Below are 27674 nucleotides of genomic sequence, written 5' to 3' on the forward strand. Positions count from 1 at the left end.
GCGAAATGTTACTTATATGGGAGGAATTATTTAATAATAATAATTATTATTATTAGTATTATTTAATAATTGCCTTTATTAGTGTATAAATGGATATAAATAATTACATTTAAACGATTCGCCAAAATCTGTTGTATGTAAACAATACTGTTTTAAACATTATTGTTTTTTTATCAAAAAACCCAGTTTCCACGTCTACGTGTATTAGTTTAAATGACACTTTTACCACTCGCAATAGGGCGGATGCGCTAACGTATCGTGTTGACTGGGCAACACAGTGAATGCGGCGTCTATCTATATATGTTTATGATTTATTCACTTTCTGGCATAGTGTAAATAAAGTAAATTCATCTCACTGTGGTGCGTATTCCGTACGTAATACCATGTAACACATTATAATTCTCCTGCTTTACGCGAATATACCCATGCCACCGAAAAAAAGACGTACAATCCCACGGTCCACTTCAGATGCCAGAGAAAAGTTTATTTCAAGGGTGTCTCAAACGCCACAGCAGACACAATCGAAAGTGGATGAACTTACAATAAAACGTGAATCAGAAAACTGTTTATTCTATTTCTATGTTCTGTTTCTTTCATTTGGGAAATTCACCAGTTATAGATTCCCGGGCAACGGCGGGTACTCCTGCTAGTATATATATATGTGTGTGTGTGTGTAATTTGTCCCTGATGGCCCAACTACTGTTCTCCACTGACCACTTAAGCTTTTTGACATACAGTACAAGACTGTTATAAAATTTGTGCTGCATAATTCTTTAAATTGCAGCTAGTGGTGATGCGTACCTATTCTGAGTCACCTTTTTTTACTCTCAACTATTCCCGAAGCACCTTCAAATTATGAACAAGATTCTCTGTTGGCTCTGTTTATAAAGGACACATGCTATTTTTGTCAGTAACACCTTGAGCCTTAGCACTATCAGCCATATTTTGTAAATAAAACTTTAATGTAACTTGTCACCTTCTAGCTTAACTACTTCACTATACTTTGTTTTTCACTTTTCACAAATTTATCCCTTCTTCTGTCCTACAGCCAACCGATGAAGATGAAGAAAACCAAAGCCCAGAAGAAGTCAGTCCTGAAGAGAGCCTGCCACACGCCAATGGTAGCAGTGAGAAAAACAAAGATACTGTGGACATGCCCAGACTGAAAGGAGTTGGAAAGACAAGGAGACATCGAGCCTTTAGCCTGTATAAGCAGCTTCATAAACATCACCTTCATCATGCAGATAGCGTTAGCAGCATAGAGAGCAGTGAAGAAAGTAAGTACTAGAAGGTGACACCTCACAGCAGAATTGAAATCAAATGTTTTATTTATTTAAATAGTCTTATTCTGCATAAACTGAGATTTAGGAGGTACTTTTTAATAATTTTCTCTTCTAATATAATATTTTTTCATCATGGATAGCACACTAACTAGATTGTTTGTATACATCATGGAAATACAAAAAAATACATAATTGACTGGTTTGATGTGGAAGCAAAGACTGTAACTGCTTGAAGATAATATTTCTATCTATCTATCTATCTATCTATCTATCTATCTATCTATCTATCTATCTATCTATCTATCTATCTATCTATCTATCTATCTATCTATCTATCGTGTATTGTCACAGAATGGGAGCCAAACATGAAGTAGTAAACCACACCATTTCAGATATAACATCATATCAAATATGATTGATGGCTTTACTATAAAACAATGTTCTCTTTAAAATTAGCCTGTTTTTACCAGTTAACATAGGAAATCATGTCAGAAAGAAGAATTAACAGTTTCAAAAATGATAAGAAATAAAGACCTTAGTATCAACTTTAAATGAGTCTTTAAATGAAAGGTCCGGCCTGGTAAGGTAAACTAAATTTCTTTCCTGGTTCATCTTTATCTATGTCTTAGTTTGTGTGGCTGGATGGGGTAGTTTTATTTATTGCTTCCTGGCCATGTTGAGGTGGCTTGGGTCTTTCTAACATTTATTGAACATTGTGTGGGTACCTGCCCTTTCCATTGCATTTTTTGTAATCTGCTGAAAATAAGATGACCAACTTCTGAAATATTTAGAGCTCTTTATCCCTTCTTTAGTGGCTTTTCTTGTTCTACCAGAATATTTACATCTATAGTATAGCTTTTATATGTACTCTACTAACAGTATTGCTAATAAAATATATTAAATTTATGTAGCACATTTATTTAATTAAACATACACAGTGAAAAATCAATAAACTGAGAACTGAAATGGTAACACATGAATCTAGTACTTCTGTGCCCTTGAACCCTTTCTTTCTGGAGGGTTGGCTTACTCACTCAAGCACCACTAAAAACAGTACCTCGAAACCTCTTAGCTCACCATTGCTGCCATTACTTTCACTGTCCCTCACACACAAACTTAGTCCATCAAATTCCAAGGTCTCCTTCTTATTCCAGACCTAATTGGTTTTCTGTCCTGATCCTGCTTTAAATGAATTTCCCTGATCACTTTTAAAGTCAGAGGAAGTCCTTCTTTGGCACTAAAGACATCATGGTAGAACTCCCTCTAGTAACCCCTAGTGTCCCTAGAAAAGCTTTTAATCTCACACTTTCACGCAGAACAAGAGAAAACAGTTTATGATATAATGGAATGTAATGTTGTCCTGTTCTGTCCAATGCAAATAATGAGAAAAATGACCAACGAAAAAGAAAAAAAAATTCATGTAACTCGTGTCACATATCCCGGGTGTCCATTATCTATTTGTTTGCTCAAGATGTACTGTATGAATGCATTTGTTGCTAAAATATCATTAATACTTACTTCCGGAAAACTCAGCAGACAAGATAAACAGGAAAGAAGTATTTATTTTTCTTTTATCAATGAATTTTATTCATACCATTTGCCATTGGACAGAAAGGTCACCATTATGTTCCATCATATAACTATAACTATTTTCCCTTGTCTACATGAAAATGTGACATTAAATTTTTTTCTCAACCACCACTATACACTACTTGTATTAAGTAACATAAAAAAATATATAATATTTGGATGGCGTATTACTTTAAGTGGTCTGGTCTTGAAGGCAGTTTCTGGATAAGTCTGCCTTAAAAGGACATTATGGTTCTTCTCCCCAGCTCATTGATACTAAGCTATCACTTTGCTTTCTGGACAATAGATACTAACCCCACTTTTCCCAACTTCAGACCATGTGCTCCATCCTCTCATTGTTCTGGCTTTTTGTCAACTTATCATGTTTTTTATCTCACTCTTTCTATCTATGCTGTCTCCAATAATTTATTCCCACTGAGCGGACACCTTAGTTACAAGGCTTACTGCTCCCTTATAGTGTCATTTTTCTCACACCAGCTTTTGGGTCAATATTACTCTCCTCTTTAAGGGCATCACTGATCTGTGTCATAGTGGTTCCAGCTTTGAACTTTACAAACATTTTCAAGCTGACGCACCCCTTTGCAATATGTAGACTGGATAGTATCAGAATTTATTTATAATTTATATATAGAGAGAAATCTAATTATTAAAACTGAGATCATCAGCTTACCAGAAAGTGCCATTATGTGAGTTGGGTGACTGTCATATTCAGCAAGCTTTGAAACACCCTGACAAAATCTGGCTAGGCTCCTGTCAAAGGCAGTTGGATGGTATAATTCAAGTTACTGTCTCATGTAGTACAAATAAGGAAATGTTTTTACCATTGACTGGTCAACTGCAATATTATCACAAACATCTGTCATTTTTGAGATCCAAGGTTTGTATTTCATGTTCTGTTTTGGTTATTTATTTACTTGAAGGTGCCCGATTCTGATGAGCAGATAACAATGTGAATGATAGGTAATACATTATTCTTCAAATCTTTCTCTGGTCCTGAGAAATGCACAGTTTTTACCAAGTAGAGCTCTGTGATAGCTGGAGAATTTCAGGTTGCATTTTCATTGATCTTTCTGATCTGATTTTTGAGATCTGCAGTACTGCTGTAAGGTGATGCATGTTTCTCATTTGCAAACTTGTGATGATTTGTTTCTTTTATAGCGCTTCAGGCTGTGCTATTAACCAATGGCTTGTGGAGTTTTTAAAATACTATTGTCTTGTACATTAATCCAGTTAATTCCTGTAAAATAAACAAGCAAACCTTTCTTCAGGTTGGTATCAGCATCGTAAGAGTCATCCAAATTTAATATCCAGCATTAAGCCCCAGCTGAAGATTTTTCATCATGAATCTGAGCAAAGTCTTTGTCGATCAGAGGCTGGTGAGTTGAGTGTGCTGCTGCCTGTGTCCCACTGCAAAATTCAAAGTCCTCTATTTCATGTTTTGTTTGGCTCAAGCTTTTGCTTTTGCAGTTCGACAATATTTAAGTGAAAAGCAAGCTAAAAAATGAAGAAAAAGATGTGGATAGTTCATGGACAAAAGAAGAAATAAAAAAGTAGATGATTGATCTTCTGATGCTCATTTTGGCTGCTATCATGATTTACACAAAGTTGTTCTAGGCGGCATCATTTTAGGAGTATAAGAAAACGCTTTGCCATCCAGGTCCAGATGATTATGAGAATACATACTGTACCAGCTGGTGCAGTGTCATTAGCAGGTTAGTGAGCTGGTGCATAGGTCTGTGATTCTTTGTAATCATTTAATTTTTTTTTCTATACCAAACAAGAAAGCAAACTTTTGTGTTTTTGGTAGTGGTCCAGTTTTTGGCTTATGATCTGTTTTACCATAAAATTATGCATGAGTTGGAATATGATAAATTAACTAAGAATTTCTAGTTTTAGTCGACAAAATGTTGATTGCTTAAAATAGAATACATTTTTAAGACATATGGACATAACTAGCTTCTTATTAAAATCACAATAAAATGCTGTCACTTTATTTCAAGGACTTGCATTTCCTGTACTGTATCTTAGGAAAATGGAACCAGTACTAGCAAAATGAAACATAAGGCACTAGCAGATTCTGAAAACGGAGCAAGTACATTGTAGCATATGCAGGAGCACACACACACCAAATTTTATCATGTTTGCACGTGCTAAGGCATTTTATCTTCAGCTATGTGCATGTTTAGTGTCTTGGATGCTCATGTAGACATGTAAGAAGCATATTGACATTAATATCAATAGCCTGTTTTATGAAGAGTATTTTCGCATATCTCTATAAAACCATTTTTCAGATCATACAGCTCAGTTTATGCGTAACTCAGCTTTAGCTAGACTCTGTATGCTGTCTGGCTTAATGGCTTTTTGTGTTGCCTTGTCTGTGCTGCTGTTGCCCATTGTTTGCATTGCCTTCCTCTGTTCTAGTTTTCCATCCTGGAAATTAACTGAAAAAGCAGAATATTTATTTTGTCTTCCAAATAATTGTGTGTGTAAATTTTTTAAATAGCAAATCATATTAAAGCTTATCAGCTTTCAGCTTTGCCATGCCTGTTCTGTGTGTCTACAATATTCAAAGTGTTCTAAAAGCTCTTAGTTTGTTTTTCAATTATCTAAGAGACTGATTAACAGCACTTTTTATAAGTGCAAAGTCTTGGAATTTTATGGTGCAGCTTCAACAAGTGACAGTATCGGGTTAACAGACATAGCCTTACAAAGAAGATATTGTTTCATTATTACGGCATAAGACTGTTATGGAGAAGAGGCCATTTAGCATGCCATTATTATTGTGATTCACCTCATTTTTCCTTGTGCATCTACCTATAATATATCTTCAATCAAGGTGTGTCTTCTTTTGTGTGACAGTTTTATTAACAACTGAAAAGATATAAAATGAAAGGAAAGTATTTATTGCAGAAAAATAAAGCAGAACTGTTTTCATCATATCAAACTTAACCTTTCAAGTGTGCCATTTTTCTTTATTATTATTATTCTCTTTCATTTGTGCTGCTGTCTCATAGCTCTAGGGACCTGAATTAAGCACCTGGCAAGGTGACCAGCTGTATAGAAAGTGTTGATTTTTTTTCTCTATGATTTCTTTTTGTTCTCTAGTTTCCTTTATAATTCTAAAATGGTTCATATTGTGTGAATTTGGGAGGGTGCCTTAGTGTACCCCGGAAAGGACTAAATCCATGTCTGTGTTTGGTGTCTTCTTCGTTCCCGCTGCTGCTGGTATAGGCTTCATCTCCCTGTAACTAGCAGTGCTTCAAGTGAGCAAAGTAGATGGATACCGGTAATTATTATCATTTTATCCAGGAAACCTCCTTTTTAATTTACATTTCGTTTTTAAGAGAGAACCGACGAGCAAAAACTAAAAACGTAACACAAATATTCAAAATAAACTTGTAAACCTGAAAAAGATAAGTGCCAAAATTAAAAGATCGATTTTAAAATTACAGAACAGCATAGTGATTAGTATAGCTTCTTCACAGTTCCTTCACAGACTGCCACTAAATAAGATACTCCAGTTATACATATAAATACAGTATAAATGTAATGAGGGCAGGTGGTTCAACAATTCAAATTGTCGTTCACATCTTGGTGTGTTTCACTTTTATTTACTAACACTTTTTTCAGAGGTGGTTTATTTAACAATATTATATATATATATATATATATATATATTATAATATATGTATTATAAAATACATGTGTTTGGGATGTTGTGAGCATAACTGGACAACTTGATATGTGGATTATGCGGAACAAGTAACGTGAGATTTTCTCATAGATGTTTTTGATATTATTTACTGTTGTCACCATAGACACCTGCTCTATCAGAAACTTTGTTATCTCAGATATGCAAGAAAACGTGAGATTAAAATTTTTAATCAGCCTTCACTATAAACTACATGGGGTAAGTAACATACAAATAGTATCATTTTTGAGTTGAGTGTGCCTTTAACAGTAAAACATATTTGCTCTGTTTTTGAAACCTTTCCTGTTTTGGTTGTTATTTGTCATTTTTCATGGAAGGTGTGAAAAACTCCTTGAGTTCTTATGCATCTTTTTAAAAGATTCAGTTTTGCGCAGTCTCACACAAACACCACACATATACAATAAATCCAATGTGATACAAATCAGGCATTCATGTGTGTAAGTTGAACAAGATAACAAGCAAGGCAGGCTTTGGTCTTGAATTCTGTTTAATTCTAGCATCTTCTGTAATGTGCCCTCTGTCCATAAATCTAGGCATGTGCCTAAGGATTAGGTTTTTTCCTGCCTAGTACCTGAGATTACCAGGGTAGGCTCCACCTTCCTTCTTTTAACTCTGAGTTGTTTTAAGTGGCTTTAGATATGAACGGATGAATGACTTATAATGGTAACATCAGAACTGACCAAAGGAACCAAGCAATATCATTCTTTTAAATATATTTTTTCAACAGAGGCTTAGAAGAATTAACAGCCTCTTTTCTTTTTTCCTTGTGGTGTCATTATTCAGAAACAGGATCAATGAGAAGCCTGCAGACAGGTGTGGGAGAGCTGCAAGGAGACACTCGGTTCTGGCATGGAAAGGACTACTGCAACTTTGTTTTTAAAGACTGGATCCAACTGGACAAACCTTTTGATGGTAAGTATCTTGCTTTTAAGAAACTGAGTTCCATGTTTATGTGTTTTTACATACTGTATATTGATATTGGATTGTTCTCACTTCCTCTATCTTTATATCCTCTGACACAGAGCGATATGAGGATCACTGCTAAAAGTAACAGTTAAAGCAGCTGAATTATCTTCTGACGGCCAGAGTTGCAGATGCGATGAAGTGTAGACCAAAACAAAACAAATGTGACAAGCCCATTTCAATGTCCTGTAAAGTTTAAATTCCAGGTAGTGATCAAGCAAATTAAAGTTAGAATAGCCTTGATTTGGGTCAGAAATTCTCCACTTATAAAATCCAACCCCTATCTAACTGATATCTTCAGTCAAGGACTTTTCAAGCTTTGAATAATCTCTAGTGCAAGATAGGCTCCTTGAAAAGACAGTGATTTCAAAATGAAATAAGTTAGACATTTATGCCTTACAAATGTCCAATCATCCCTGAACCCACTATTTAATCCAGGAACACGTATCTGTTTGGTATGGACAGTCTGTCAGTTTTGTGCCTATACTTGAGCTAAGCTCATGTCATAATGAAATAAATGGGCACGTAAGGCAAGACGCTTTTTCTTGTGCAAGTAAACTGTTTATTTAACTTGTATTGAGCTTGAAGATGTGATGCAGATTTAATTAGTGGTGTACATATCTGATGCACCACATCTGTTTCAAAAACGTATCTGAACATCATTATCTGAAAGTGCTGGATGAGTTGTCAATTCCAGAAACTATATATAAAAAAGTCAAACGTAAAAGGACATTTGCATATAAAGCCAAGATATGTGGTATATGCCAACAATGTATGTGGTAAAACAAAACATGAAAGCAGTGATAAAGGAATTTTAAACCATTGAAAAGGAGCATTTGTATTGGTCTCCAGAGGTGTCTATGCCAAAAAGAATGCCTGATAAACATTTGTCTCAATAGGCTGTACTTATCCATTCCTGAGATAAGTAAATTAATAATACAAAGGCATTATCATTCAAGCAAAGACCTATCACACTACACAACTTTTCCCGTGAACTTCAGTTATAGCTTTAATTTACATAATTTTAGTGAGTTGTGGAGAGTCGCAGGAACTCTGTGATCACCAGTGTAATGTGACATTCTCAGAAACTCAGTCATAACGCTCTATGACTCACCACAACAAAATCATAAAAGTTTCAGTATGACACTAATCATTGGGATGGACTCTTTTATGTGTGAGAGCTGACAACAAATGAACAATAAGTCAGAAGTACAATGCATACAACGTAGACGAACAGATCTTGTGAACCATACAAACACGAAGAAAGCCTGGTCTGCCCAATATCTCATGTTTGGCATATAATATTCAAAATTTAAGAAATTGAAAGACAGGTTGAGACTGCAGCTGTACTCCTGATACAGCATGTAGGAAATATCCATGCAGCTACTAGAGCTGTCAGGCAATGCGTTAATTGGTTGCCAAAATGAGGCAGGCTCATAATATTTATGGTGTAGTAGGAAATGTTAAATTGTGCTAAAGGTTGTGATAGATTCATGTAATCTGTCACCTCATGCAATTCCTTGTTGGGTAATCACAAGGTATCAAGATAAACCAGCTGCAGTCATTCAGTGTGACATGTTCTTCATCTTAAAGTTGTGTAGTTTGATGCTGATTTAGGTGTGTAAGACTGTGGATGTGACAAATGAAGTGGTATACAACGTACTTACTTTATTGTCACTCTGACTAAGTATAATTATACTAGCTGTTTTCACAGATACAAATTAAATGTTACTGAATCAGAAAAGCTTAGTTTACACTATACTCTGAGCTGCATCCACCCTTATAGCAATCCCAATAGCTTTGTATGCACAGTTTCTTTAATACTTCACTCTTCGCGGGACCTAAAAAACAGAGCATTGAGAGGCTCAAAAATATTTTATTGTAACTATGCTTTTATTGCAAAACCCATAAATTATTTTATTAAACCAAAATTTTAAAATTATTTATTTTGAATGATCATGACTTAGTCCTTCATTATTAACATTTGGATTTTTTTTTTCCAAAGTGTATTTAATATATTAAATATCTTTTCAGATTTTATCGACAGATACAAAACACCACGAATGCCCTGGCATGACATTGCATCAGTGGTACATGGGAAAGCAGCTCGAGACGTGGCAAGGCATTTCATCCAGCGCTGGAACTTCACTAAGGCAAGTAGTTGTTATCTATGGTATTTGTGATGGTTAAAATGAGCCACTCTTGAAGTACAGGCTTCTGTTTTCTGTGATTTTATTTTTATTTCAGATAGTTGTACAGAGTTACCTAGTATTCTATTACACTAGATCATGTGCTATTTAAGATGCCTTTAGCTACAGTATATGTTTACACCAGGGATGGGCAAACTACGGCCCACGGGCCACATCTGCCCCACCAGACTGTTTAATCTGAACCAATATTTACAAAATAGCCCTAAAGACTGCATTTGTTTCACAATTTTCCTGCATTTTCCTGCAATACCTGGTGGATATCACTAGATGGTGAACTACAGCCTTTGCCAAAGGCAAGTCAATCCTCTCTACACACAGATATTCATTCTTCACGTTTGCCATTACATTGATCCCCAATATTCCACCAAGCATGCCAACTACGCAAGCAATCAGTCAATGCAAGAAAGGACGAGTACTGCTCAGAGGTTAGTGGCCAATTTACAGTCAAGGCAAAATATTTTTTTCCAACAAACTATTACTCAGGAGTCAAGCACCAAGGCAAGTTATTTGCAGTCATTCAAATTAGCAAAATCCAGCAAGCCTTTCTCTGAAGGGGAGTTTTTGAAAGAAGAGTGCATGGTAGAGACAGCAAATCTCTTGTGCCTGGAAAGCAAAAACAAATTTGAACAAGTTCGCCTTATAGAACTAAGTGATGAAGACTTGGCTAGCCAATTAAACAATAAAAGGTGAGTCATTTAAGTTCTATCCTTAGCACTGGACGAATGTAACAACATAAAAGACACCGCTCCTAATCTTTATTAGATGGATTAATGACAATTTTGAGATCACGGAAGGGTATTTGACCATAGAGTCCATAAAAGGGACAACACGAGGAGCGGACTTATATAACAGGTTGTCTGGTGTCATTGAGAGGCTGAAGTTACCATGGTGTAAACTTGCAAATGTCACCACAGGTGGATCACCGAACTTGACAGGAAAAAACATCGGGATGCTGAAAAGAATCCAGGATAAGGTGAAAGAGGAAAACCCAGAGTTGGATGTAATTTTCGTGCACTGCATAATCCACCAGGAAACCCTGTGCAAGTCTATGTTGCAGCTTGATAATGTAATAAAGTTAGTCGTAAAGCTTGTTAACTTCCTACGAGCGAAGGGACTTAGCCATCATCAGTTTATTAAGTTCTTTGAAGAAACTGATGCTAATCACCACGACTTACTTTACCACTCTAATGCCCGCTGGTTAAGTTTGGAGAAAGTATGTCAGCGAGTGCAGGAGCTCAAAGGGGAGATACACTCATTTTTGTAGTTAATGGGAAAAAGCATTGATTTTCTTGAGCTGAGTGACACAAACTGGCTTTGTCATTCTGTGTTCTCTGTGAACATACTGACACACATGAATGTGCTGAGCACGAAGCTACAAGGGAAAGATCAATTTGTGCATGAAATGTTTACAAATGTGAAAGCCTTCAAAGCCAAATTGATTTTACTCTCAAGACAAATTTCAAACTTAGATATTGTAAGATACTTTGTAAATAACATTTGATTGTAAAACTGTATGCTTTATGGAGTATGTCAATAATTTTCTGTTTCATTAACAGATCATGAAGCCCAAGTACAGGTCGTTGTCTTATCCATTCCTGTTACCAAAATCCCACATAACAGCAAATGATTTGAAGTATAAGGTGCCAGGCTCCATTATGACCAAAGTACAGGTGAGACTCCTACAAAGCACTTTCTGTCTTTGCTCTTCACTTTCAACAGCTGAGCTGAGCTCTGGTGAAACCTCCTTCTTACTTCTGTGCATGAAGCTCTACAATAAACATTTAAGTATTTTGATACAGGTACAACTGACTGGGTTTCTATATATGTCCATTTGTATGATGTGAGGCAAAGAGTTTAATTTTTCTGTTGGAACAGAACATTTTCACCCATGTGTTTAGACAAAAATAAAATTTGAAAAACGTGCATTTTTGTCATTTTGGGCTGTTTATTTTTTTCTTCATTGTTAAGCATATTTATAAATTAAGTATAGGCTGTCAAACTAACCAAAAGTGTATTTTTAGATTATGAAATGTCAGTATATACACGAGAGAGTGATGTACCGTATATACTCGCGTTTAAGTTCTCCCGCAGATAAGTCAGGGCTTGATTTTACTGTATAATTTTTGGTATTTTATAATGTCGGTCGTATAAGTCGAATGCGGAAAACTCACACTATTTATCCAAGAGATTATGATATGCTAACGCCCACCTGAGAGAATAACCATGGAGCACACTGCCTTTTTTTCCTATGTATTTTGCCTACGTGACCACACAGTAATAGATAGATAGATAGATAGATACTTTATTAATCCCAGGGGGAAATTCACATACTCCAGCAGCAAAAAATATTAAATTAAAGAGTAATAAAAAATGCAGGTAAAAAACAGACAATAACTTGAATAATGTTCAACGTTTACCCCCTCTGGTGGAATTGAAGAGTCGCATAGTTTGGGGGAGGAATGATCTTCTCAGTCTGTCAGTGGAGCAGGACAGTGACAGCAGTCTGTCGCTGAAACTGCTCCTCTGTCTGGAGATGACACTGTTTAATGGATGTAGTGGATTCTCCATAATTGATAGGAGCCTGCTGAGTGCCCGTTGCTCTGCTACGGATGTCAAACCGTCCAGCTCTATGCCAACAATATAGCCTGCCTTCCTCACCAGTTTGTCCAGGCGTGAGGCATCCTTCTTCTTAATGCTGCCTCCCCAGCACACCACTGCGTAGAAGAGGGCACTCGCCACAACCATCTGATAGAACATCTGCAGCATCTTACTGCAGATGTTGAAGGATGCCAGTCTTCTAAGGAAGTACAGGCGGCTCTGTCCTTTCTTGCACAGAGAATCAGTATTGGCAGTCCAGTCCAATTTATCGTCCAGCTGCACTCCCAGGTATTTATAGGTCTGCACTCTCTGCACACAGTCACCTCTGATGATCACAGGGTCCATGAGGGGCCTGGGTCTCCTAAAATCCACCACCAGTTCCTTGGTTTTGATGGTGTTCAGTTGTAGGTGGTTTAAGTCGCACCATTTAACAAAGTCCTTGATGAGGTTTCTATACTCCTCCTCCTGCCCACTCCTGATGCAGCCCACGATAGCAGTGTCGTCAGCAAACTTTTTCACGTGGCAGGACTCCGAGTTATATTGGAAGTCTGATGTATATAGGCTGAACAGGACCGGAGAAAGTACAGTCCCCTGCGGCGCTCCTGTGTTGCTGACCACAATGTCAGATCTGCAATTCCCGAGACGCACATACTGAGGTCTGTTTGTAAGATAGTCCACGATCCATGCCACTAGGTATGAATCTACTCCCATCTCTGTCAGCTTGTCCCTAAGGAGCAGAGGTTGGATGGTGTTGAAGGCGCTAGAGAAGTCTAGAAACATAATTCTTACAGCGCCATTGCCTCTGTCCAAGTGGGAGAGGGATCGGTGTAGCATATAGATAATAATAATAATAATAATAATAATTCTTTGCATTTATATAGCGCTTTTCTCACTACTCAAAGCGCTCAGCAATTGCAGGTTAAGGACCTTGCTGAAGGGCCCAACAGAGCAGAGTCCCTATTAGATGATGGCATCTTCCGCTCCCACCTTCTCCTGGTATGCGAACTGCAGAGGGTCGAGGGCATGTTGGACCTGTGGCCTCAGGTGGTGAATACCCAAACTATTCCGAAGCAACGTTTGCTCTGTTTTGTGTTTTTTGTATCTTACATCATCATACACATTTATCGTAAGAGCGTCCCTTATCTACGATGGAGCGTTCGATCAGAAGAAAATATGAAGCTGGTTTTAAATTAAAAGTCGCTGAAGTGGCGAAAGAAATTGGTAACTGCGCTGCTGCAACAAAATTTGATGTGTCTGAGAAACGGGTGTGAGATTGGAGGAAGTAAGAAGATGTCGAATTTTTGAACGGGCGTATAAGTCGGGGTCTGATTTTATAATCGATTTTTCGTGTTTTAAGACCCAACTTATAGCGAGTATATACAGTATTCACATTATTTAAAGCAATCTTTGAATATAGTTATAAACAAATGAAGTGTAAAATATAATGTAGGTGTGTATGTACACACACTGCTTGATTATAATTTATGCTTTCATCCATGTGTATAATATTGAATTCACTTAATTCAGAATAGAGACATGGAAGGCTGTAACCTACCACTGTAGTATCAGACATAAGGCAGGAACAACCCCCATATGGGATGTCAGTCCATTATAGGGCAACGTCATGTACTCAACACACTTACAAGCACAGAATACCAATTAACAGTTGCTATTCAACTTAACACACATGTCTTTGGGATGCTAACGAAAGATGGAGTATCTGATAAAAAGGTAATGAAAAGCTAATACATATGTAAGGAGAACATGTGATCTCCACATAAAGAGTGTCCAAACCAGGACTTCAAACAGGACTGCACAGCTGTGAGACAGTAACATAAACATCTGAGCCATTGTGCTGCCCGTTTTTTAAAATGTCACAATAAACTTTGTCTCATATGCTATATAAGACTATTTTTTATGGTTTGGTGCCCTTTACTGCTTCCTTATTGAAGCAGTAGATATTTTTTTAATTGCTCCTTACAGAGAGAACATTAAAAATATGCAATTTATCAGATTAACAATGATGATATAAATTGAATGTACAGGTAGTCATTGACTTATGACCACGTTCAGTTCGGACAAACCAGTTGTAAGTAGACCTGAACATAAGACAGACCAATATATGTATTCAAACCTGACTATATGTAATCCCTTAAGTCATATTGTTTGTTTTATATCCTTTTTTATCATCATTCTTAGCACATTGTGTAGTTTTTCTTTTTTTTTTTGTATATGTTATTTTTTGTTTCATTATTTTGTTTCATTTTCACTGATGCTTGCATTGGTGCCGAACCTTTAATAGCTTCACAAACCCTTTCTGTCTGTGTTGTGTTACGTCATCAGTGTTCGCCTCTCATGTTGTTCATTGTGTAAAAATTCTGAGAGGAGGAATTACTCCGGCAGAGTTTGAGTACTCATATGTTTTCTGTTTTAACATTTCAACCTGTTAATAATAAACATTAACAGATAAAGGAGTTCAGTGTGGTTACATTACACCTTCATGGCACTTTGTACGAAGTTACAAATCGCGAGTCACAACAGCGAAGCTTTGGAGGTTAACTGAATTCAAACTTAACACTAGAATTACCAGAGTCTACGAAAAAACTCGTAGATCCGGCCCACCTTAAAACCGTTCTCACCTCTCTTTTGTCTTCTAAATGTGCCGATTAAGACGAGCCAGCAAGCAGCCGGCTATTCCAACCCCCACCGTCGCAGAACGTTCACTAAGTTTTCCCAGCTCATGCCTTGTTTGATTATCTGGGAGTGACTGAACTGCTAGAGTTTTAGAGTGGAAATAATAGATTGTTATTTGGAACACACACATTTCATGTGTGTTCCGTTTCTACAGTAATCTGTGTAAGCACATTTTTAAAACAGAAACTTTTTTCATATTTTAGTAGTAAATGACAAAATGTAGGCATAAACTATATAATATATGAAACCTGAAGTCCAAAGATCAAGTAAACACTTTCACAAAAGGTTAAAGAAAAAACAACAGTTTCCTTAGAGTAGTAGTAAGATTTGCTAACTTGTAATCAAACGTCCCCGGTGTAATTAAGAGTCCCGGTTCAATCCCAACTTCCTCCTAAATTTGCTGTTTTCAGTAATGAACTGCTCTTATTGTTAATATTATACAGTACACACATACACTTGGTTTGCGTCTGTAACACACGGTGTACGTTTATAGGACTTGTAAAAGTTTCCGTTTTTTTCACAATCAAGAGCTTCTGGGTTTGATGCTGGCATCTTCTCAAGTTTGTCGTTTTGAGTAGAGAACTGCTATTATTGTTAATATTATACAATAAAAACATACATTTGATTTACGTCTGTAACAACCGCTGTAAATTTATAGTGCTTGTCAAAGTTAGCGTTCACGGTCGCCCCGATCTGACACTGCTGTTTTCAAATAAAGACGCGCTATAACAGAGGTGAACTCAGATCGGAGAAAACAGAAGCCATCCCCGCAAGAAACGTCCCCTCACATATAAGAACAACGCAGCTGCACCAGGCGTAAAGGTGAAAGTCCGGCATCATCCTGCCAATCACCTGTCCTTCAAAGAAACAGCACGGCTTACAGAGCTCGCCAACGCTACGCCGTCCAGATCTAAACACTAGCGTGATGTATGTGCCCAAAAAAAGTCTAACTGCATTCTCATACCATTGCTCGCGTACTAAAGTGTCAGCAGGTATTGTTCGCGGCATTACACGTGTAATTTGTGAGCATGCCCTTGACGATCAAACAGAGGAAGCTCTGCAGTATTCTTGTGACTTTATGCTGTAGGAAGATAAGTAAATAAAGTAAAACTAGTAAAACTAAAAAAAAGATGCTAACTTTGACAAGTACTATACATTTACAGCAGCTGTTACAGTCGCAAATCAAATGTATGCTTTTATTGTATAATATTAACAATAAGAACAAGCTTACTACTTAAAACATTTATTTTGGAAGACGTTAAGACTTGAACCCAGAACCTTATGAGTTGGAGTAGGCAGCTCTAACCAGTATATTACACAAGAAGGCAGGATAGCAAGTAGCACTAACCTGGTTTCTTTTTCTTCTTTTATAGCCTTAGAAAAAAGCGCATTTGTTCTGTTATACTTTTATCTTTTGTGAAAGTGTATAAAGATATTGGGAATTCAGGCTTCACACATTATACACTTTATGCCTACATTTTGTCAATTATTACTAAAACATGAAGAACGTTTCTGTTTTAACGATGTGTTTGCTGTGCATAGACCGTTGTAAACACAGAACACACATGAAATGCAAGTGTTCCAAATAATGATATAGTATTTATAAAAGGTGTCATTTTGCATGACTTCTCACTCTATACAGCTCTAAGCAACTGACAAGTAGGTAAGCAGAGTTGAGCTGAGAAAACTGTGTGCCGGTGGGGGGATGTGATAGCAGACTGCTTGCTGTTTGCTGCTTATCAACACATTTAAAGGACAAAAGACGCTGATGGAGAAGTGGGAAGCGTTTTAAGGTGGGATGGATCTACGAGTTTTTTCGTAAGCTCTGGTCATTCTAGTGTTAAAGTAACTTACGATCGCATTCATTTTTTTCCTCCCTCATAATGCTTGATCACCTTCATTTTTGTGTCAAGATCAATTGCCTTTTTTCCTATAATTGTAAAACAGATGTAAATGAACATAGTCAAAACTGCTGCAGGTAATAAACTGCGTCACGGCATACGGAGCTGGCGTGGTAAAAACTGTCGTTTGCCCATGAGATGCGATAGCAGCAATAAGTTGAGTGGTCGTAAGATGCATAGGTTGTGAGTTGACAACTACCTGTGTTGATTTAGGTTACAAGATCAAGGAAGTATCAGGTTAAAACATCCATCCATTTTCCAACTTGCTGAATCCGAACACAGGGTCACGGGGGTCTGCTGGAGCCAATCCCAGCCAACACAGGGCACAAGGCAGGGAACCAATCCTGGGCAGGGTGCCAACCCACCGCAGGACACACACAAACACACCCACACACCAAGCACACACTAGGGCCAATTGAGAATCACCAATCCACCTAACCTGCATGTCTTTGGACTGTGGGAGGAAACCGGAGCACCCGGAGGAAACCCACGCAGACACGGGGAGAACATGCAAACTCCACGCAGGGAGGACCCGGGAAGCGAACCCGGGTCTCCTAACTGCGAGGCAGCAGTGCTACCACTGCGCCACCGTGCCGCCCCAGGTTAAAACAGTCAATTTAAAATCATAATTTGCAAAAATCCATTATGATTTAATAATGTGTTTTTAGAGGCAGAAGATTTTTAAATAAACAATTTCAACCTTTAAGGCCTTTTATACCTTAAGCCTGGTCCTAAGATTTAGTTAAACAGACTTTATAAGGTATCTGTTCAACTTGTAAATAATGAAACAGGTAATATAAGAACATAATATTTTCACACCTGCCTAAATCTGGGAGTTCTGGGAATGGAGCATATCCTAGCAACATCAGATGCAAAGCAGGCACCAGTCCTGGGCAGTGAACTAGGCTGTCATCTGTCACACTTATATTGAGCCAATTTACAGTTACCAGTTAAGCTAATTTTCTCATTTTACTTAACAGATAATGTAGCAGAATTATACTGCATAGATTGACTATGTTGAAAGTTATTATAAGTTCCTCATTTAAAGTTATTCAGCAAGTACTTGTAAGACACTTTTAATTTGCTGACAAGAAGCTTTCTAATTTTATTTTACAGGTGTTGCGATCTGCTGCAGATTGGTCAGCAGGTATCAAATACCATGAAGAATCCATCCACAATGCCTACATTCATGTGATTAAGAACAGTGAGCATTTTATCTACATTGAGGTATGGGCTCTTGTAAGGCATATTGTTATAGATCATGTTTGATTGATGAAATGATGATTTACAGTATAGTAAATTTTAGAGGAAAAACAGTCATGTCTCACTGGCTTGCAAACCGCCTGGCGTGTTGCGTAGCAAAGTCTTTCTAACTTGAACTTTAATAATTTCTAAAATTTTTACCCTGGGAGAATTCTACACACTAAGATAAGAAATTGGTAGCAATATGTACAGTAGGAAGCTCTTTGCTTCTTGGTTAAGCACTATTATCTTGTAGTAAATTTCATTAGGATATATATATATATATATATTATGAAAAAGTACAAAGTGTTCACAGTACTAAGTTAGCAGCCAGTGGTAGCAGGTTTTGTTTTTTAAAACTCTAGTAGTAGTATAGAGTAGCACAGTATTTGGCAGTATTTGTTTATTACTTCTCATAGAAAACGGTTTAAGCTCAGATTGTAATGAGAGCATTCATGCACTTTACGGATCTAGGGGCACTAAATTCTATTTTCACATATGTGCACGTGCAAACATGAAACAGTACACAATATCGCCAATGTAGTTTTCTATGCAGAGCTTCTCAGTCTTGGCTTTGTGGTAGCAAGGATAAACTCTGTCCTGTTGCAGCAAAATTTAAAACTAATAATAAAGAAAAAATAAGAAGAATCTAGTGTTTGGATTAAATGTTTGAAAAGAATACATTAGAGAATTTAAACATGCACTGTTGAGAAAGGAGAGAGAAATAAAATGTGAAATTTTAAAACAATAGCATAAACCTAAGGTGAAAAAACATCTATTGTTTTGGTTTTTTGGGTTGTGACCTTGGTTGGCATGTGATTGTGAGTGTGGTTTCACTTTGTTTATAAACTTTGTTTTGAGTTAAAAAAAATAGTTTGAATAAGGCTTACAGCACATTTAACTTTTGACACTCAATATGCAAAAACGGTTATCTACTGAGTTTTATATGTTCTTGGATTTTCACTTGGCTTAAGGTCCAGCCTTTGGCTGAGCCAGTTGTGAGTTTTCTTATCTTATTGTTCTTTGATCATTCTACTGTTGCTTATGTTGTATACTATAATTACATTTCTTTTTATGCTGTAAAATTTTAGCATTCTTTTCAAGAGGGGATCACATGTTTTTCTGTGGATTTTCATTTTGCCTCCTCCAAGTTTCCATTAAACCTCAATTGCTTTTACATGAAATACCCCTTTCCCTCGAGACAAAATATCCTCTTTCTCTTGCTTGGGTGGTTTTGGTGATGTTCGCTGAATAGTTTAGTACAACTAGCTCCTTTATAAGGCAAATGCCAATAAATGTGCATTCGAGAAGTTCTTCTTGGCTTCAATCCTAAATGCACTTTCCCTTAATTTCCAGTTGTTTTATCACATACATGATTCACAGTTAAGTTAAAAGAATTCTGCTAGGTATACTGTATCAATGCCTTTGAGAATTTTGAAGACCTGGATTAGATGCCCACTTTGTTTCATATGCTTGAGACTAAACAGGTTTAACACTGAATTACCAAAGCCTCCCTGTACTGGGCTGGCGCCCTGCCCGGGGTATGTTTCCTGCCTTGCGCCCTGTGTTGGCTGGGATTGGCTCCAGCAGACCCCCATGACCCTGTAGTTAGGACATAGCGGGTTGGATGATGGATGGATGGATGGATTACCAAAGCCTATGAGAAAATGATAAAAAAATAGTAAGGTGGGCCAGGATTACAAGTTTTTTCGTAGGCGTTGGTAATTCTAGTGTTAATTCACTGAGTGTGTCTGAATAGGACATGTCCTTAAGTCCTGGGTTGAGCTTGGTTGCTCTTCACAGCACAGCTTCAAGTGCTACTGTGACTTTTTTGCAACATGGTGACCAGAACCTCACAGTACTCTGGACACAGTCTTACTAGCACATTATATAGTCTGTGCATAATGTCACTTAATTTATATTCAACAGTTTTTACAATATAACCTAATATTTTATTTGCCTTTTTAATAACTTTTGCACTTTGCTTAGATGTTAAAAATGTTGTTTTGGCATACATTCCTAAATCCTTTTCAGAGTTTCCTTCCTATAGGACAGAGTCTCCCACCTTGTATTTTAATTGACATTCCTTTTACCCTTTTGCCACACTTTACATTTTTCTACTCAGTGAAATTTTCAACAAGCCCAGACTACTGACATTCTAAGCTTTGTAGTCTTGATATGATCTTCTCTCTTTGTCTTATTTATGCAACCTCTATACATTCATTTAGTTTCTCTCCTTCTCTCAGTCTTTTTCTCACACTTAAAAAGTTTTGTGACACTCTCTGTTCCCATTTACATAACACAGCTCACAACCCTCTTCCTGTAATTTCACTATGGAAAAGGTACCTCTCACCTCTTCTACACTTTGTGCCTGGAATAACGTTTTCAACCTCCTTGGTGTTAACCCCAAGGGTGTCTTAATTCAGAATTCTATGCAGTTATGGTTAATCATGAATCAGACTTGGGATGATATATAATGATCTGTTTACATTTTTAAGCCTGAATAACTCTTGGGAAAGTATCCTGTTGCCATTTAGTGGATGACATAACATCATGGTTCAAACATTCATGTGTATTTCTATATGTTTTGCCCCTCTAAGGTGACTCATGAATATACTTGAGTGTGGCAGAGCCTTCGGCTAAAAATACAGTGTCAAATAAAAAGCCTTAAAGGCAAATACTGTACATTGAGCCATGGGCTGCATCCATCAGGCATTAGAAATCTTAAATGTGTGTCAACTATTAATATCAATTCACATCGATTTCCTTTTTAATTCCATATTCAAAGCCTTCTTCATTCATTCCATGTTTATTTATCTTGTCTTTTTATTGAGATTTTTCGTCTGTTGTGTTTTGGTTTTATTTGTCACTCTGGATTTAGGGTTCTGGATGGGAGGATGGTAGAGGCTTAAAATATTTCTGTCTTTGTACTGTGTACTTCTGCTTTTTCAATAAATTCCAAAAAATATGCAAAATGGGGCATACTAGTCCTGCTGGTTTTTTTTTTTGTTTGTTTTTTTTTTTTTTTTTTTTAATTTCTGCCGTTTGGTGATGTGTCATAGGTGTCAGTGCCTGCTAGCAGGAACTTCCTCTTGTTACTTAGCCTAATTGGCAGCTTTCATTATTCTGCATTTTAGAAACATATGTATGAATAGTCGGTGGCGCAGTGGGTAGCGCTGCTGCCTCGCAGTTAGGAGACCTGGGTTCGCTTCCCGGGTCCTCTCTGCGTGGAGTTTGCATGTTCTCCCCGTGTCTGCATGGGTTTCCTCCCACAGTCCAAAGACATGCAGATGAGGTGAATTGGTGATCCTAAATTGTCCCTAGTGTGTGCTTGGGGTGTGTGTGTGTGTGTGTGTGTGCCCTGCGGTAAGCTGGCGCCCTGCCAAGGGTTTGTTTCCTGTCTTGCGCCCTGTGTTGGCTGGGATTGGCTCCAGCAGATCCCCGCGACCCTGTAGTTAGGATATAGCTGGATGGATGTATGAATAGTTATACTACTTTTCATGTTTCCATTCATGAAAGCTAAATTACACATGAAAAAATGCCCAGACATGAAAACTGAAAAAATCTAAATTGTTTTATTGCTGCTGAATAACGGCAGTAGATTTTATTGTTAAACTTGAGGTAGCAGTTTGGTACTGTTATAGTGCTGAATTTGCTTTCATTGACAAAATGAACCTTCACAATGGGCCCATTTGGCAGAGATTTGGGGTCTCATTATATTTACTCCAGGTGACACATGAGTGTCATAAAATCATTGAAATAAAGAGCTAGAGATTCCCTAACCAGCTAAGAAAGCCCAGATTGAAATGAACACGTATGGAAACATTTTGCAGGCTTGTTTTCAAACTAGCTCTTCAACACAAATAAACACCTAATGATGAGGAAATTTGCAGTTATTTGAAACAACTATGTGAATTTTTCCAAAATATTACAGCATGCTTTGCATAAACCAAAAAACTGTTAATATTTTGCATGTACAGTAGTGTGCACAGTTGCAGTCTAGCCTTCACACTCTCCTAGAAGAAAATGTTTCTAGGAAGCGTGAGGGGGAGAGGTGGTACTGAGGCAAAGGATTTGCAGTAGTATTTGGAAGGTTGCCAGTTCAAATCCCATTGCTACCAGAAGGGATCCTACTCCGCTGGGCCCTTGAGCAAGGCCCTTAACCTGATATATGCTCCAGCAGTACTACACAAAGGCTGATCCTAAGCTCTGAACTCCAATACCCCTCCCACCCCACCCCTTCATACGTCATGCAAAAAGACAATTTCCCCTCAGGGTTTAATACAGTGTACCAAATGCCAAAAACATTGCACTGTTTCCCATCAATAATGGTAAACCATATAACAAGTAAATCATGCCATTGAGGTCTTCAATGTACATGATACCATGCAAAAATACCCAACTATTTAACAATCTGGGCTTTCTCAGCTCTAACTGTGGCAAGATCATTCTATCCTTCTGAATTCTGTTCTTGGCCTGTCATTTCCCAGATTTGACATACTTGTTAATATGCTAATAGTTTATGGTTCTTGAGAAGTTCTCTGTTGTGCTGACCATTGCTCATGTTGTCTTCTGCCTCAAGAATATTTACCATCGTACGTTATTTTCTTTTGATCTTAATCACATAGGGTTATCACGTATGTTGTTCTCACTTTGACTGCCGTTTTACAGAATTACGACTGATTACTGGCCGAAATGTCTTTGTATCTCTTTCTGTTCATGAATATAGAGGGAATTTATTTTCTCAAACAAATCACTTCTGAAGAGCCACATTAGGTCATCATCAAAGTAATACAGTATGTACGCTATTTAACTGTAACAGGTTAAAGGCACCTTAGAAGTACAGAATATGCAAGAAATGTTGACAGCAACTGCAAGTCAATAAAAAGAGCAAAGATAAAGAGGGATGCAAAAAGTTAAAGTAGACAGTACTGTTAGTGCCAACATTTATATTTGATTTTCTAGATATAACTTTAGTTTTGCTACTGCTTCTTTGTTATTGCCTTTGCATCTTTTATTTTACAGCATGCCATGTGTGGTGATACTATTGGCAGTCATGTTTTTTTCCATGAACTCTACTAAATAATGTATTTTTTATTATTTCCATTAATACTTTTCCTTTGCAGAATCAATTTTTCATAAGCTGTGCGGATCAAAAATATGTTTTCAATAAGGTTGGAGACACCATTGCAGAGCGAATCCTGAAAGCATACAGGTATTACGCATTATTACTTTTTGTGTAAAATGGTAATTCTGTCCTTTGTCTTCCTTTATCACATCCAGTGGCACTCCATTGAGCTGTCCACCATAAGTTACCTTAAAATAGCAACCAACTGGCATCTAAAATATGGCCTTCCATTTAAGGGTTGTAGGGTTGTATTCATAGCCATCTGCTTCAGCCATCTTTAGTCAACCTTTGCTGGACTGGATTCACTGGCTACAGTGAAATGTCAGTGACCAGCAGTTGTCAGTTATACTTTGTATTGGAATCTGCTGAAGTTTTTTTTTAAAGAAAGAAGCTCCTTAATTGAATTAATGAGCGAGTCTGTCACAAGAAGAGTTTAGTGACCTCAACATCCAGAATAGATTTGCCAGCTATGGAAATATGTTGCCTTTTTTGGCTGTGTTATCTTTGTATTTAACTTTATTAAGTTCTTAAGAAGCACTCCTTCTTCTTTTTTTTTTTTTAAATAGAGAAAATAAGAAGTACCGTGTTTATATTGTAACACCATTGTTACCGGGGTTTGAAGGCGACATTTCAACTGGAGGAGGAACTTCTATCCAGGCTGTCATGCACTTCAATTACCGGTGAGGCGCCCCAATCAGTGCTACTTTAGTAGGCTACCATAGAGATTACTGTCATAGATCTTTCTAGATAAATCAATACTTTATTTGTCTTCAAGGAGAAATTAAAACTTTACAATTACTAGAGAGAGAGAGAGAGAGAGATAATATATAAATAAATTAACAAAAAACAAACTTCTGAGTACACATACTTGCTTCTGGCTTTGATACTGGAGAGCTGCTGCTATCAGTAGGCAGTAAGATGGTCAGACCTGTCCATGTCAGCTTGTTGTGTCCACAAAATGAACATGCCATTAGAGCAGGGGTAGGCAATGTCGGTCCTGTAGGGCTGCAGTGGATGCAGATTTTCATTCCATCTAGCTGCTTAATTAGAACCAATGATTGCAAATCTCAGACCTTATTTAATTTAATGGCAGTTGTAAGATGCTAGGGGTTGCTGTTGCTCCTTCAAACCCAACAGACAGATATACTGCACACAGGTTAAAATCACCAAGAAGATATTTTAATCTTTTTCTTCTTGTTATAGTGCCCAGAAGCACCTCCACCACAATAAACGGGCAATACAACTATATTAAGCACAATCAATAAACACAATTCTCTCTTCCACTCCTCCCAGCAAGCTCTGTCCTACTCCTCCTGACTCCAGCTCACTTGCTGGGTCTCCAGCAATCCTTTATATAGTCCTTGACCTGGGTCTAATGAAGAAGTGGCTTTTTTCTTCAGCCCAGAAGTATTTAGGGGTTTCCATCCTTGCGACTTGGAAGTACTTCTGGGCTATGGATGAGGCATGGCTCCTCCGGTCCTCTCACAGCTCCTCTTGATGGCATGCACGGTACCCAACAAGGCTGAGAAACCGAACTCCAAGTCCCAGGATGCCCTGCAGGAATCCGGGGCACCATTACACTCCAGGGGAGCTGCCATCTAGCATTTTGAGGGTGGCAGTGTCCAAAACTAGCTGCCTCCCCCCTTTCTTCCATCCTCAGGGCATCCCGGCCAGGTTGAGCTGCCTGCCGTCTATTACACAGTTTAGTCTGAAATGTAATGTTCTTATATCATAGATTGTGTTCCTTTCCAAGGAAATCTTTCAAATAGATTGAAGCCTAAAACAGATCATTTTCAGTCTGTCACATTTTTTCCTTTAAGTTTTTTTATTAAACCAAAGAGTGCATGGTAAATCCACATAGGTATAAATGGAAACAAGTTAGATGAAGAACTGCTGGCTTCTTTGTCATCTGCATCTTATTGCTAATAAAGAGCTGTTAAAAACACTGAATACAGCTTTTTAAGACTGAATTAAGCAATTAAGGGTGGGGAAAACCTAACAAGCGAGACCATTGATATGAAGCAGAAAACTGTTACTTGAGCAATGTGCTTTATTAGCAATAATTGACTTCTCATTAAGATCTTGGGTTGGAACAAAAATTTGCAACCACTGCAGCCATCCAACTTTGCTTACCACTGCATTAGAGTTTTCTTCAGAATGATTCACCATTAGAGTCTTGATATCAGAATGAATCTTGTTAATTGTCAAACTTAAAAATAAGCAACCCTCTCCTTGGCAGTAACATGGACACATTCAGTCAGTATTTCAAAGTATGGATCATGACTTTAATTGTAATGTTTTCTCATCTTGTATTTCTCATTCACATAATTCTCCACACCTTCTTCTGCTTTTTCCACTTCCTCTGATCATATCAGATGACAACCATGCAGCCTGTCTCGGGAACTTGAATGCAGATCCACACAACAACACTTTTGATTCTAGTCTATTCACTCTGGCATTAGTCCTTTTTTAAAACTCCATTTGCTTGCAAAGGATGGAGACACTTAAAAGGATGAAATTCTTGCATAGAATGATGATGTGTGCTCACATTGCTTTGACCAAATCAAGTTAGCCAATGAAAGATGGAGAGTCACCCTGCTCTCTTCCTAGTTTCTACAAATGATGTTGTACAGAAATAATGCTGATATCAACCAAGTTATTGCTGTTTAGTTGTAAACTCTCTCTTTTGTTCAGATAGACAGACATAAAAGCTGATATGAGATTAGTGCTAAGCAGCACTTATGGAAGGTAATTTATACAAAAACAAAGGTTTTAGTGTTGTAAGAATCAAAGCAAACTGCATGTGGTATGCGTCTTTTTTTAAATTCACTTAGTGCTATAGGATTTCTCTGACTGATATCTTGTGTGATATCTGAAACATATGTAAAGAATAATAAGTGCAAAGTCTTATTTTATTCTTCTCAGGACAATGATCAAGGGAGAAAACTCTATTATTTCACAACTGAAGGCTGAAAGTAAGTATATTATGTTGCTATTATGTGCTAAAAATAGAAAACGAACAGCTGAAAAAGGGAATTGTCTTCACTTCACTTTGATAGGCAAAAATTACTCGTTACATTCATGAACATTTGTATCTGTTTCCATTATTTCAGGTGGCTTGATTGTTTGCCTTATTTAGCCTTTTACCTAAAAGCTAGGGGAATTTTGCATACATGCAACTGTATGCATCCATCATATATGACAAAAATGACACCATGAACCTACAATTTATGGAAAGAAGGTGATGAAGAAAATAATAAAATGCTTGATGTGTAACCTGTTATGCTGTCCATAATGAGAGATTACTATTATAAATGAAATGAGGCAGTCTCATGTCTGTCTTTACAGGTTTAAATGCCATTGTTACTTCAGCATGTCATGAGTGAGAGCCCTTTGTCTAGTTTTTCTCCATGACTATGTTAGGAACATATTTTTTGAGGTAACATACAGCTAATATGGGTGTTCCTTGACACATAAATTTTAAAGCATGATTTGATGTGTCCTAATGAACTCAAGAGAATAGCTTCGCTAATATTTTTTATCAAGCATTATATCTAAACCCCATAACATTTGATTGGATTTATAGTTTACAAAACATAGAAGATGTTTGTGTACAGAATACTAGATACTAACCTTCATTTACACAACATTTGTTGACAGGAACATAAATCCAAAAGAATATGAAAGGGAAAGTCATTCTCAAGTTTGTGAACATGAAAGGCTTGTGCCATTGAATTTGAATGTACAACCTCTGTCACACTTAACATCATTAAAGAATGAGCAATCACATTTCTGTGAAATTTAGTTGGTATAGAAAGTCAAAAGATTCACTAAAAGACAGAAACACAGTAAATGCATAAAAATGCAAATTCACAGCATATGTCAAAGGATTAGTAACAGCCATAAAGATGAATGCAAAAATTTCAGAATGATGCATATCCTGGAGAAGAGCAAACACAGTTCTTGTATTAAAGTAAAATATTCAACAGACATTCAGCAGATGTAAGCCGTCTTCCAGTTCTTCCATTTTTGTTAGGCTTATGATACACAGACAAGATTGTCTAAGTGAGCATAGTAGTAGTATTAGCAGTACTGTAGTAGTAGTAGTAGTAGTAGTTGTGATGTGTGACTCACTGTCTTGCACCTGAGAGAATATGTCGAGTCCACATCCCTCAGGAAAATCAGCTTTATTTTTTTCAAAACAGGCACAGTCAGGGCCTTTATTCAAACGGGAGCTACCACATTAATACACACAGACACAGCAAATAACCAGTAACGTTTACTCTTTTCTCCGCATCAACCATAGGCCGATTGGCATGTTACGTGGCGATGCTGCAAACCCATGGTTGCCTT

General features: G+C 37.3%; 2 protein-coding genes across 4 annotated transcripts in view; one reads left to right on the forward strand and one right to left on the reverse strand.

Annotated features, from left to right (window-relative positions):
* Window positions 1–27674, reverse strand: part of LOC127526866 (uncharacterized) — a 345966-nt gene that overhangs the window by 243203 nt on the left and 75089 nt on the right. The gene's annotated exons all lie outside the window — the stretch shown is intronic.
* Window positions 1–27674, forward strand: part of pld1a (phospholipase D1a) — a 287428-nt gene that overhangs the window by 231629 nt on the left and 28125 nt on the right. For 2 of the 3 annotated variants that reach the window (XM_028794711.2, XM_028794710.2), the window contains 9 exons: window positions 1049–1277; window positions 4142–4249; window positions 7369–7497; window positions 9583–9701; window positions 11315–11428; window positions 18068–18178; window positions 23320–23408; window positions 23888–24001; window positions 26247–26296. In XM_028794711.2, coding sequence (XP_028650544.1) covers window positions 1049–1277; window positions 4142–4249; window positions 7369–7497; window positions 9583–9701; window positions 11315–11428; window positions 18068–18178; window positions 23320–23408; window positions 23888–24001; window positions 26247–26296 — 1063 coding nt within the window. The remainder of the gene's footprint in view (window positions 1–1048; window positions 1278–4141; window positions 4250–7368; window positions 7498–9582; window positions 9702–11314; window positions 11429–18067; window positions 18179–23319; window positions 23409–23887; window positions 24002–26246; window positions 26297–27674) is intronic. The other variant, XM_028794714.2, reaches the window with a different exon arrangement.

Source organism: Erpetoichthys calabaricus, chromosome 2 (genome assembly GCF_900747795.2).
Source record: "Erpetoichthys calabaricus chromosome 2, fErpCal1.3, whole genome shotgun sequence".
In the NCBI taxonomy this organism is placed as follows: domain Eukaryota; kingdom Metazoa; phylum Chordata; class Cladistia; order Polypteriformes; family Polypteridae; genus Erpetoichthys; species Erpetoichthys calabaricus.